This window comes from Pristiophorus japonicus, chromosome 7 (assembly GCF_044704955.1).
Source record: "Pristiophorus japonicus isolate sPriJap1 chromosome 7, sPriJap1.hap1, whole genome shotgun sequence".
NCBI lineage: Eukaryota > Metazoa > Chordata > Chondrichthyes > Pristiophoridae > Pristiophorus > Pristiophorus japonicus.
In genome coordinates this window covers 119,215,265-119,229,437 of record NC_091983.1, presented here as the reverse complement: position 1 = coordinate 119,229,437, position 14,173 = coordinate 119,215,265, and the positions used below count along the sequence as shown (strand labels likewise).

The window sequence follows — 14,173 nt, the reverse complement described above, 5'->3', positions numbered from 1 at the left end:
AGGCCACACCTGGAGTATTGTGTACAGTTTTGGTCTCCTAACTTGAGGAAGGACATTCTTGCTATTGAGGGAGTGCAGCGAAGATTCACCAGACTGATTCCCGGGATGGTGGGACTGACCTATCAAGAAAGACTGGATCAACTGGGCTTGTATTCACTGGAGTTCAGAAGAATGAGAGGGGACCTCATAGAAACGTTTAAAATTCTGACGGGTTTAGACAGGTTAGATGCAGGAAGAATGTTCCCAATGTTGGGGAAGTCCAGAACCAGGGGTCACAGTCTAAGGATAAGGGGTAAGCCATTTAGGACCGAGATGAGGAGAAACTTCTTCACCCAGAGAGTGGTGAACCTGTGGAATTCTCTACCACAGAAAGTAGTTGAGGCCAATTCACTAAATATATTCAACAGGGAGTTAGATGAAGTCCTTACTACTCGGGGGATCAAGGGGTATGGCGAGAAAGCAGGAAGGGGGTACTGAAGTTTCATGTTCAGCCATGAACTCATTGAATGGCGGTGCAGGCTAGAAGGGCTGAATGGCCTGCTCCTGCACATATTTTCTATGTTTCTGTAGACCAGTTAGCCTAACATCTGTTGTTAGGAAAATGCTGGAGTCCATTATTAAGGAAGCAGTAGCGGGGCATTTGGAAAAGCATAATTCAGTGAAGCAGAGTCAGCATGGTTTTATGAAAGGGAAATCATGTTTGACAAATTTTCTGGAATTCTTTGAGGATGTAACAAGCAGGGTAGATAAGGGGGAATCAGTTGACGTGGTGCTTTTGGATTTCCAGAAGGCATTCGATAAGGTGCCACATAAAAGGTTACTGCACAAGATAAAAGTTCACGGGGTTGGGGGTAATATATTAGCATGGATAGAGGATTGGCTATCTAACAGAAAACAGAGAGTCAGGATAAATAGGTCATTTTCCGGTTGGCAAACAGTAACTAGTGGTGTGCCGCAGGGATCGGTGCTGGGGCCTCAACTATTTACAATCTATATTAATGACTTGGATGAAGGGATCGAGTGTAATGTAGCCAAGTTTGCTGATGATACAAAGATGGGTGAGAAAGGAAATTGTGAGGAGGACACAAAAAATCTGCAAAAGGATATAGACAGGCTAAGTGAGTGGGCAAAAATTTGGCAGATGGAGTATAATGTTGGAAAATGTGAGGTTATCCACTTCGGCAGAAAAAATAGAAAAGCAAATTATAATTTAAATGGAGAAAAATTGCAAAGTGCTGCAGTACAGAGGGACCTAGGGATCCTTGTGCATGAAACACAAAAAGTGAGTATTCAGGTACAGCAAGTAATCAGGAAGGCCAATGGAATGTTGGCCTTTATTGCAAAGGAGATAGAGTATAAAAGCAGAGAAGTCATAATAACATAAGAAATAGGAGCAGGAGTAGGCCATACGGCCCCTCGAGCCTGCTCCGCTATTCAACACGATCATGGCTGATCCGATCATGGGCTCAGGTCCACTTCCCTGCCTGCTCTCCATAACCCCTTATTCCCTTATCGTTTAAGAAACTGTCTATTTCTGTCTTAAATTTATTCAATGTCCCAGCTTCCACAGCTCTCTGAGGCAGCGAATTCCACAGATTTACAACCCTCTGAGAGAAGAAATTTCTCCTCATCTCAGTTTTAAATGGGCGGTCTCTAGTTCTAGTCTCCCCCATCAGTGGAAACATCCTCTCTGCATCCACCTTGTCAAGCCCCCTCATAATCTTACACATTTTGATAAGATCACCTCTCAATCTTCTGAATTCCAATGAGTAGAGGCCCAACCTACTCAATTTTTCCTCATAAGTCAACCCCCTCATCCCCAGAATCAACCTAGTGAACCTTCTCTGAACTGCCTACAAAGCAAGTATATCCTTTCGTAAATATGGAAACCAAAACTGCACGCAGTATTCCAGGTGTGGCCTCACCAATACCATGTACAACTGTAGCAAGACTTCCCTGCTTTTATACTCCATCCCCTTTGCAATAAAGGCCAAGATTCTATTGGCATTCCTGATCACTTGCTGTACCTGCATACTAACCTTTTCTGTTTTATACACAAGTATCCCCAGGTCCTGTTGCACTGCAGCACTTTGCAATATTTTTCCATTTAAATAATAACTTGCTCTTTGATTTTTTTTCTGCCTCACACTTTCCAACATTATACTCCATCTGCTAAATTTTTGCCCACTCACTTAGCCTATCTATGTCCTTTTGTAGATTTTTTGTGTTCTCCTCACACATTGCTTTTCCTCCCATCTTTGTATCTTCAGCAAACTTGGCTACGTTACACTCAGTCCCTTTTTCCAAGTCGTTAATATAGATTGTAAATAGTTGGGGTCCCAGCACTGATCCCTGCGGTTACTGATTGCCAACCCAAGAATGAACCATTTATCCCAACTCTCTGTTCTCTGTTAGTTAGCCAATCCTCTATCCATGCTAATATTACCCCCAACCCCGTGAACTTTTATCTTGTGCAGTAACCTTTTATGTGGCACCTTGTCAAATGCCTTCTGGAAGTCCAAATACACTGCTACAACTGTACAGGGTATTGGTGAGGCCACACCTGGAGAACTGTGTACAGTTTTGGTCTCTGTATTTAAGGAAGGATATACTTGCATTGGAGGCTGTTCAGAGAAGGTTCACCAGGTTGATTCTGGAGATGAGGGGGTTGACTTATGAAGATAGTTTGGACCTATACTCATTGAAGTTCAGAAGAATGCGAGATGATCTGATCGAAACATATAAGATAATGAGGGGGCTCGACAAGGTGGATGCAGAGAGGATATTTCCACTCATATGGGAAACTAAAACTAGGGGACATTGTCTCAGAATAAGGGATCGCCCATTTAAAACTGAGATGAGGAGAAATTTCTTCTCTCAGAGGATTGTAAATCTATGGAATTCTCTGCCCCAGAGAGCTGTGGAGGCTGGGTCATTGAATATATTTAAGGCGGAGATAGGCAGATTTTTGAGCGATAGGTGAATAAAGGGTTATGGGGAGTAGGCAGGGAAGTGGAACTGAGTCCACGATCAGATCAGCCATGATCTATTGAATGGCGAAGCAAGCTCGAGGGGCCGGGTGGCCTACTCCTGCTCCTATTTCTTATGTTCTTACAGGAAGTGTGCTTATATGGAAGAATTTTAATATATCAAAGCTAGAGATATAAAGAAAAGAATGGATACTTAGCAATGATTATCATGTAGTAATCTTGCACATAATGATCTTAAATTGATACCTGAAATGAGCAAAGTGCCTGTAAGTCCTGGCCATATACCTTTTACTTATATACACATTGGGGATAGTTTTTTTAAGTTGGCATTTGACTTTGTAAAAGAAGGAGTGACAATTGTAATCCAGTCACTGCAAGTTTATTGATAATTTGCAATTGGCCACCAGAAAATAACAGTATATATTTTGAAGAGATCTGAGCTATAGAATATGGTTTTATAAACTGCTTAAGATTGTTTCTTAAAGTTTTTGAACAGTTGACTGGTGTTGATGTAAAATTAGTAATTACATTTAACTTAATGTTTAAATATAGAGATTTGTTTGATATTTTCTACTTTTTATAAAAAAAGGTGACAGTCAGATAAACAATGAGAAGGAAAAGAAAATGGTTGCTCAGAAGCCAATGGGGACCACTGAATATACGGTAAGACTTCAATTACTGATTTGTAAGATGTATTTTAATTGCTATTCATATAAATCTAGCTGAGAAGTTGCGTATAGTGGAAAAAATATTTATGTAAGAGGTAATGGGAAAGAAATATTATTGTTTAAGATGATGACTGTAATATGAGATACAATTCAAATGTTTTTAATATATTGTAGGCTGAGTCTCGAGATACACTTAATACCATAGCTTTGAAATTCGATGTTACTCCAAATGAACTTGTGCAGATTAACAGGCTTTTCAGTCGTGTTGTTGTTCCTGGTCAGGTATGGCTTTAATAACTTTGTAAAATTTCTCAAATACTAATTTAATATTTGACAAATATTTTGGAGGTTGCTCAAATTCAAAGTGCCTTCTGCATCTTTCAGATTTTATACGTACCAGATACACATGGCTCACCTGGTGCAGTAAATTCCCCAGAATGTGGAAGCCCTCCTACTCCACCGTCATCTGATGCTGAGTATGATAAGCTTCCAGTAAGTATTCAAGTTGTTATCCAATACTTGTTCTAGAAATAATACATTACTTGTAATCTAACCTTTACAGGATGCCTATATTGGGGGGGAAACTCATAATCTAGACCAGGGGTGGGCAATTATTTGGGCTGGAGGGCCACTTAATAAGTTTTGGTGAGCTGTTGTGGGCCGCCCACCAAGTTTCCACTAATTACGCAGTCCGCTCCCCAGCTCCTGCTGCTGGAAGAGATACTGTGCATGTGCGGCAGTATTGTGGCCGGCCGCACAGCAAATTTAAAGGGACCGCCCGCGAAATAAATAGAGGGATAAACATAAATATTGCATAAATGTAAATTCAGGTAGTAGTCAGATGCTGTCTTACACACACAACATGTATTCAATACTGCTTAGAAATGAATCAGAGATAAAAGTTGAAAATGTTGTGGCATCTTCTGGTCTCTAAATCACTGCTGTGGAATAGAACTGTGCACTCTTTAGAGCCTGTATCAGCATCACTTTTCCACCTCAGTCACCCTTATGTCCCTCTGCAAAGATTACTAATGCCGCCCTAATTGGTGCCAATTGAGAACTCCCCTGCCATCGTACTCTGGATACCAGGAGAGGAAAGATGCACTGCCGACCACTTTTTTTTGGTAAAAAATTAGTGAAGATGAGTAGCCATGACTTCACACTAAAATGGATAGGGCATATTCGAGTACGCAGTGCAATCTGGATATGGATGTCCGCCATTGGGGCCCAGAATCACTGAACGGATCCTTTTAAGATCCAGCCTGGGGAGAATCGCTTTTGTGAATTATTAATTTGAATGAAGTATTACTATTATTTTTTGGCTTGGCTGCAGTTCAGATCTGTCTCTGACCCATGAGAAGTGAAAGTGGATAGACGATTATGCAGCTCGAGCTCCAGATCGGGTTGTATTTCTGTCCCATCAAGCGTGCCGGATAGAATGACTTGGCGGTGCTTATATGGCCCACGGGCCGTATTTTGCCCACCACTGATTTAGACCCTGTAAACTGTATGCAGATCCTGTTAGACCAGAAGATTTTTTAATGTAAATATGCATGAAAAAGCATCAGCAGAGATATAGTTATCAATTCTTGAGCTACTTTAATTTCATAGTAACTTTAACTTGTAAACTTAATTGACGAATCCAACCTTTACAGGATGCTGATCTTGCAAGAAAAGTAACTGCAAGGAATTTCCTCTCCTCACCAGTGTACACACAATCTATTGTGAGAGTAACATCATCAGGTTCAGAAGATGATGAACCACTTACTGAAAAGTTTTTGAAAATGAACTGCAGATACATAACAGATGGCGAGGTAACCACAGTGATTATCTTGATAAATTTGAATCTTTTTCATTTGAGTTGACGGCACAAATCATTACAAATGGGTATGATTTGGTGGCCATTACAGAAACATGGTTGCAGGGTGGCCAAGACTGGGAATTAAACATAGAGGGGTATCTGACGATTCGGAAAGATAGACAAGAAGGGAAAGAAGGTGGGGTAGCTCTGTTAATAAAGGTTGATATCAGGGCAGTTGTGAGAGGCGATATTGGCTCTAATGAACAAAATGTTGAATCATTGTGGAATCATTGTGGGTGGAGATTAGAGATAGTAAGGAGAAAAAGTCACTGGTGGGTGTAGTTTATAGGCCACCAAATAATAACTTCATGGTGGGGCGGGCAGTAATCAAGGGAATAATGGAGGCATGTGAAAAAGGAACGGCAGTAGTCATGGGGGATTTTAACCTACATATCGATTGGTCAAATCAAATCGCACGGGGTAGCCTGGAGGAGGAATTCATAGAATGCATATGGAATTGTTTCTTAGAACAGTATGTAACAGAACCAGCAAGGGAGCAAGCTATCTTAGATCTGGTCCTCTGTAATGAGACAGGAAAAATAAACGATCTCCTAGTAAAAGATCCTCTCGGAATGAGTGATCACAGTATGGTTGAATTTGTAATACAGATTGAGGGTGAGGAAGTTGTGTCAGAAATGAGTGCACTATGCTTAAACAAAGGGAACTACAGTGGGATGAGGGCAGAGTTGGTTAAAGTAGACTGGAAACACAGACTAAACGGTGGCACAATTGAGGAACAGTGGAGGACTTTTAAGGAGCTCTTTCATAGTGCGCAACAAAAATATATTCCAGTGAAAAAGAAAGGCGGTAAGAGAAGGGATAACCAGCCGTGGATAACCAAGGAAATAAAGGAGAGTATCAAATCAAAGACCATTGCGTATAAGGTGGCCAAGGTTAGTGGGAAACTAGAGGATTGGGAAAATTTTAAACAACAGCAAAGAATGACTAAAAAAGCAATAAAGAAAGGAAAGATAGATTACAAAGGTAAATTTGCGCAAAATATAAAAACAGATAGTAAAAGCTTTTACAGATATATAAAACGGAAAAGAGTGACTAAAGTAAATGTTGGTCCCTTAGAAGATGAGAACGGGGATTTAATAATGGGAAATGTGGAAATGGCTGAGACCGTAAACAATTATTTTGCTTCGGTCTTCACAGTGGAAGACACAAAAACCATGCCAAAAATTGCTGGTCACAGGAATGTGGGAAGGGAGGACCTTGAGACAATCACTATCACTAGGGGGGTAGGACAGGCTAATGGGACTCAAGGTAGACAAGTCCCCTGGTCCTGATGAAATGCATCCCAGGGTATTAAAAGAGATGGCGGAAGTTATAGCAGATGCATTCGTTATAATCTACCAAAATTCTCTAGACTCTGGGGAGGTACCAGCGGATTGGAAAGCAGCTAATGTAACGCCTCTGTTTAAAAAAGGGGGCAGACAAAAGGCAGGTAACTATAGGCCGGTTAGTTTAACATCTGTAGTGGGGAAAATGCTTGAAACTATCATTAAGGAAGAAATAGCGGGACATCTAAATAGGAATAGTGCAATCAAGCAGACGCAGCATGGATTCATGAAGGGGAAATCATGTGTAACTAATTTACTGGAATTCTTTGAGGATACAATGAGCATGGTGGATAGAGGTGTACCAATGGATGTGGTGTATTTAGATTTCCAAAAGGCATTCGATAAGGTGCCACACAAAAGGTTACTGCAGAAGATAGAGGTACGCGGAGTCCGAGGAAATGTATTAGCATGGATAGAGAATTGGCTGGCGAACAGAAAGCAGAGAGTCAGGATAAATGGGTCCTTTTCGGGTTGGAAATCGGTGGTTAGTGGTGTGCCACAGGGATCGGTGCTGGGACCACAACTGTTTACAATATACATAGATGACCTGGAAGAGGGGACAGAGTGTAGTGTAACAAAATTTGCAGATGACACAAAGATTAGTGGGAAAGCGGGTTGTGTAGAGGACACAGAGAGGCTGCAAAGAGATTTGGATAGGTTAAGCGAATGGGCTAAGGTTTGGCAGATGGAATACAATGTCGGAAAATGTGAGGTCATCCACCTTGGGGAAAAAAAACAGTAAAAGGGAATATTATTTGAATGGGGAGAAATTACAACATGCTGCGGTGCAGAGGGACCTGGGGGTCCTTGTGCATGAATCCCAAAAAGTTAGTTTGCAGGTGCAGCAGGTAATCAGGAAGGCGAATGGAATGTTGTCCTTCATTGCGAGAGGAATGGAGTACAAAATCAGGGAGGTCCTGCTGCAACTGTATAGGGTATTGGTGAGGCCGCACCTGGAGTACTGCGTGCAGTTTTGGTCACCTTACTTAAGGAAGGATATACTGGCTTTGGATGGGGTACAGAGACGATTCACTAGGCTGATTCCGGAGATGAGGGGGTTACCTTATGATGATAGATTGAGTAGACTGGGTCTTTACTCGTTGGAGTTCAGAAGGATGAGGGGTGATCTTATCGAAACATTTAAAATAATGAACGGGATAGACAAGATAGAGGCAGAGAGGTTGTTTCCACTGGTCGAGGAGACTAGAACTAGGGGGCACAGCCTCAAAATACAAGGGAGCCAATTTAAAACCGAGTTGAGAAGGAATTTCTTCTCCCAGAGGGTTGTGAATCTGTGGAATTCTCTGCCCAAGGAAGCAGTTGAGGCTAGCTCATTGAATGTATTCAAGTCACAGATAGATAGATTTTTAACCAATAAGGGAATTAAGGGTTACGGGGAGAGGGCGGGTAAGTGGAGCTGAGTCCACGGCCAGATCAGCCATGATCTTATTGAATGGCGGAGCAGGCTTGAGGGGCTAGATAGCCTACCCCTGTTCCTAATTCTTATGTTCTTATGTTCTTATTTTTAATCCCCATGGATTGGAAGGTAGCAAATGTAACCCCGCTATTCAAGAAAAGGGAGAAAGAAAATGGGAAACTATAGACCAATTAGCCTGACATCCGGGAAAATGCTGGAATCCATTATTAGGGAAGTGGTTACTGAGCACTTTTAGAATATCATAATATGATTGGGGAGAGTCGACGTGGATTTCTGAAAGGGAAATCGTGTTTGACAAATCTATTAAGAGTTGTTGAGGTTGTAACTCGCAGCATAAATAAGGGGGAACCCAGTGGATCTAATGTATTTGGATTTTCCAAAACGCATTTGATGTGCCACACAAGAGGTTATTACACATAATTAGGACTCATGAGAGTGGCGGCGGGTAATGTATTGAGGATTGGTTAACTGACAGAAAACGCAGAGTAGGAATAAATGGATCATTTTCTGGTTGGCAGGCTGTAACTAGTGGGGTAGCGCAAGGATCAGTGCTTGGGCCTCAGCTATTTACAATCTATGCAACCTAGTTCACTCGATTAATTCCGGAGATGAGAGGGTTGATCTATGAAGATAGGTTGAGTAGGTTGGGTCTATACACATTGGATTTCAGAAGAATGAGAGGTGATCTTATTGAAGCATATGATAATGAGGGGGCTCAACAAGGTGGATGCAGAGAGGATATTTCCACTCATAGGGGAAACTAAAACTGGGGGACATAGTCTCAGAATAAGGGGTCGCCCATTTAAAACTGAGATGAGATATTTCTTCTCTCAGAGGGTTGTAAATGTATGGAATTCTCTGCCCCAGAGAGCTGTGGAGACTGGGTCATTGAATATATTTAAGGTGGAGATAGACAGATTTTTGAACAATAAGGGAGTAAAAGGTTATGAGGAGCGGACAGGGAAGCGGAGCTGAGTCCATGATCAGATCAACCATGATTTTATTGAATGGCGGAGCAGGCTTGAGGGACCAATTGGCTGCCTATTGCTCTTATTTCTTATGTTCTTATGACCTAGAAATTGAAGGTGTTAGCGCTGGCCGTTAAGGCACGGTAGGTCGGCAAAGCTGTCATTGCCTGCACTAACGGAAAGTAATTTAGTTAGCAGGAGCATGGAGTCAATCGGCGTGCAACACTGAATTGACGCCTGTTCATCCATTGTGGAGCTCACCGCTCCTTTTACGATCCTCTCCAAAGCACGCCTTTGTATGCTGCCTTTGACAGCGTGGAGAGGCGGGAGAAACTGGTGGTGAGCTTAGAACCCAAACATAAACAGATGCTGGGTTAACTGTTAACTATGGAGAGCAACTGAAGTGAAAACTGCTTCCACTGAGATGCATCAAATCTACTCTCTCCTCCCCACCCCCAAATCAGTCAAACACAATGGGCCCAAATTTCCACACGATAAAAAACAGGCGCCCCTCCGAGTTGGGCGCCCGTTTTTCGCGCCTAAAACGGCGCCTAAAAAAAAAACTCGCAATTCTGGAGCGTTCTGCAGCTCCTTGTCTGCCTGGCGTGGCGCCCAGGGGCGCAGAGCCTACACTCGCGCCGATTTTGTAAATGGGAGGGAGCGAGTACTATTTAAATTAGTTTTTTTCCTGCCGGCAACGCTGCGCGTGCGCGTTGGAGCGTTCGCGCATGCTCAGTGTGAAAAAAACATTGGCACTCGGCCATTTTTGTAGTTCTTTGTAGCTGTTTAATTTTTGAACATTTTTTAATAAAAGCACATTGCCATCAGCACTTGCAGCCTTCTCACTGTCTCCTTCCCCCCCCTCCCCTCCAGGGGAACGAAACGGCTGTTTAATTCCCCCCCTCCCCTCCACGGGAACGAAACAGCTGTTCCCTTCCCCCCCCCCCCCCTCCGTGGGAACGAAACGGTTGTTTAATTCCCCCCCTCCCCTCCGCGGGAACGAAACGACTGTTCCCCTCCCCCCCCCCCCCCCTGCGGGAACGAACGCCTGCAGCATTCTCTGTGCCTGAAGCACTTTCACACAGGTAGGAAGATGGTTTATTTAATCTTTTCTTGGCTTATAAATGTTTATTTAGGTTGGATTTATTTGTATAATATTTGTAGAAGTATAAATAAGGATTTATTGTAGAATTTAATGAGTTCCCTCCCCCCCTCCCCCCTCCCCCCTCCACCTCGTTCTGGACGCCTAATTTGTAACCTGCGCCTGATTTTTTAATGTGTAGAACAGGTTTTTTCAGTTCTACAAAAATCTTCACTTGCTCCATTCTAACTTAGTTTGGAGTATGTTTTCACTGTGGAAACTTTGAAATCAGGCGTCAGTGGCCAGACACACCCCCTTTTGAAGAAAAAATTCTGTTCCAAAGTAGAACTGTTCTACCTGACTAGAACTGCAGAAAAAAAAATGTGGAGAATTGCGATTTCTAAGATAGTCCGTTCTCCACCAGTTGCTCCTAAAAATCAAGCGCAAATCATGTGGAAACTTGGGCCCAATAAGAGGTCATTTTAAGATCACTTGTACTGTACTACAGTTGTAATAATTTTATACATTGGGGTTTTCTCGTTTAGGAACTGATTAAATAATATGCAAAGTTTGGAAGTCTGCTTTTAAAAGGCTTGACAGCATATTCTCACCAAGAGTTCTTCAAAATCCGCTGTTGTTAAAAATTTACTTGAACTGTCTTCTGCACCATTTACACCAGTAAACTCCTCACCAAGAGTTCATGTTCACCTTTTTAAAAAAATATATATATATATTTCCATTGCTGTCTCATGCAACAGTTTAAGGGCATCTATGCCAGTCTTTATGTGGTGTTTCCAGGAGTTCCTCTGCCTGTGCTTTAAGAGCCACTCACCAAGCAATGCATGCAATATGCGATCTGCAGGTTAGTGTACTGTCACTGCTAGCTGCAAGACAGTGCATCCCCATTCTCCTCCTCCAGCATCATGGTGGAACGCAAACCTCCTAGCAGCAACCATCTGAATGAAAGATCTGTGGAACCTTGGCAGACTGCGAAGGTGGAAGTACTAGGCAGCCTGGCACCCATTTGTGGACCCCATACAACACCCAGAGAAATGTCCGTGCAAGTAAGAGAGGAGCCGTGGACAAACACATGCGCTGTGATGTGTCACAACGCACAATGCTCCAACCCTACAAGGACCATTGGTAGACTTGATAGCAAACACAGGAGCCATCACCAAATGCTCTGACACTGCACATTGCCCGAGAACGCCGCACTGAGTCTTCTGATACGACCTTTGGCCTCCTGCTGAGGTTTGCATCGGAACAAGTGCGTTGCACCGCAGATTCTCCGCTCTATTGATGTAAGTTAGCAGGTAGCACCAAAATACTGCCTGCGCTCTTTCTGTGGGCGACCGTTAGCCTTGGTCAGGGCTGCTACCAACAGGTTTCTTGCCTAATTAAATTTCTAGGCCTAGATCAATAACTTAGATGAGGGGATCGAGTGTAATGTATCCAAGTTTGCTGACGATACAAAGCTAAGTGGGAAAGTAAGCTGTGAGAAGGCTACAAGGAGGCTGCAAAGGGATATAAACAGGCTAAGTGAGTTGGCAAAAACATAGCAGATAGAATATAATGTGGACAAATGTGAAGTTATCCACTTTGGTAGGAAAAATAGAAAAGCAGAATTTTTAAATGGTCAGAAATTGGCGAATGTTATTCAGAGGGACCTGGGCGTCCAAGTACACGATTCACTGAAAGTTAACATGCAGGTACAGCAAGCAATTAGGAAAGCAAATGGTATGTTGACCTTTATTACAAAAGGATTGGAGTATAAGTGTAAAGAAGTCTTACTGCAATTTTATAGGGCCTTGGTGAGACCACACCTGGAGTATTGTGTACAGTTTTGGTCTCCTTACCTAAGGAAGGATATGCTTGCCTTAGAGGAAATGTAACAAAGGTTCATTAGACTGGTTCCTGAGATCGGGAGATTGTCCTGAGGAGAGATTGGGTAGACTAGGTTTATATTCCGAAGAATTTGGAAGAATGAGAGGTGATCTCATTGAAACATATAAAATAAAATTCTTACAGGGTTTGACAGGGTAGATGCTGGGACGATGATTCCCGTCTCAGAATAAGGGGTTGGCCATTTAGGATTGAGATGAGGAGAAATTTCTTCACTCAAAGGGTTGTGAATCTTTGGAATTCTCTGCCCCAGGGAGCTGTGGATGCTCAGTCGTTGAGTATATTCAAGACAGACATCGATAGATTTTTGGATATTAAGGGATATGGGGATAGTGCAGGAAGATGGAGCTGAGGTAGATCATCCCTGATCTTATTGAATGGCAGAGTAGGCTCGAAGGGCCAAATGGTCTGTTCCTGCTCCTATTGCTTATATTCTTGTGCATTCTTTGCCTCTTCCACATACTCCAGAGTAAGCCTATGTTGTTGGGAGAACTGAGAATCTAGACTCTCTAAACTGTATGTCTGAAGTGAATGGCACGGAATTTGTGGCCAGCTGCGTTGCAAAGTTTGCCTTTTTCGACGAGCAAGTGATTTCAGTGCAGTATAATGGGGAATCCCTAACTTGATCTGCTGTGACGTCAACAAGCTGTCTAAGCAGCCAATCACAATGCAGAATTCTCAGACAGGGAAGAAGAAAATGAGAGCCTGCTTTTATTCCGACTTTTAAAAAATGTTCAAGAGCAAAATAAAGATTGGGGCTCTCAAGGGGATAAGGTATAACCTGAAATAATGATGAACAAAATTTAAAAAAATATTTAAACTTTCTCAAATGTTTTAATTGTTGTTATAATGAAAAATGTAACACTCCACAAAATTAAAATTAGTTTTTCAGAGCTATAACTTTTGTTTAGCAGTCAACCTGCTGTTAAAACCCCAGTTACACCTAATCAAACAAGGCCTAATATTTAACAGCGATTTTACTGCAGAAGAGTCCAACTTTTCGTCAATTTCACTGATTACACTGATTGTTGGCTATGATTGGGTGAATAGGGGGCACAATGCTTCTAGTTTCGGAGCAATGAATGACTGACCGCAACTTCAGGATTTCCACATTTAGATGCACACGCACTACATACTAAAGTTATGGACAGTTTCAGTGGGGTCATAACGGCGAACGCTATTAGTTCGCCCTTATTACCTACCGTAAATTCTGCTCTTGGTTTACTAATTGCCCTGTTTGATTTGATTTGTGGTTTCCACCAAGAAAGCTCCATACCTTTCTCAGATCATTTCAACTTCTTGCCCTTCCTGAATACTTTTTGCATGTTTTGCACATATTACATTTTTTTGCACCAAATTTTCATAAGATTTCCAAAGCCATCAGCTGAATTTAAGCATGGTACAAAATCCTTCATAATAATCCTCAAGATTATTTTATCATTTTAAATGTACAAAAGTATGGGTTAAAATAAAATATGCCTATTCACTTGAGGGGAGAGGAGGAGGAAAGAGGAATTTCTAGTTTTGTTGATTATTTAGTCAATATTTTACAGAAAAAATCAATAAGACTGGATAGTTTGTATAATTAAAAGTACTGACCTACATTCTTCGTTCAAAGTACCAACTCGACAGTCATGCATCACTCTTGTGTGCACACATGCTAATGTTAGCACAAAAGTTTTTTTTAAAAATTATCACATTTTCGTGGTAAAAAGAACATAAACTACTGGACAGAGATAATGCAAGATTGTATGGACACCCATCATCTTTGTCCTCGGCTACCTTTATTGGCTACCTGTGGCCCAGAACCATCCATGACCTTGCTCCACCTTATCTGAGGCATTTTCTGAAGCCGTGTGCCTTTATTTTTATCATCTTCTCTGTCTCTGAATTATGCCTTGTTCCATGTACCACCATTG

The 14,173-nt window shown here is 42.0% G+C and overlaps 1 protein-coding gene across 8 annotated transcripts in view; it reads left to right on the top strand.

Moving 5' to 3' along the window:
• LOC139267254 (nuclear receptor coactivator 7-like) overlaps window positions 1-14,173 on the top strand; it is a 177,021-nt gene that overhangs the window by 103,887 nt on the left and 58,961 nt on the right. For all 8 annotated transcript variants that reach the window (XM_070885284.1, XM_070885282.1, XM_070885283.1 and 5 more), the window contains 4 exons: window positions 3,580-3,653; window positions 3,833-3,940; window positions 4,043-4,150; window positions 5,314-5,472. In XM_070885284.1, coding sequence (XP_070741385.1) covers window positions 3,580-3,653; window positions 3,833-3,940; window positions 4,043-4,150; window positions 5,314-5,472 — 449 coding nt within the window. The remainder of the gene's footprint in view (window positions 1-3,579; window positions 3,654-3,832; window positions 3,941-4,042; window positions 4,151-5,313; window positions 5,473-14,173) is intronic.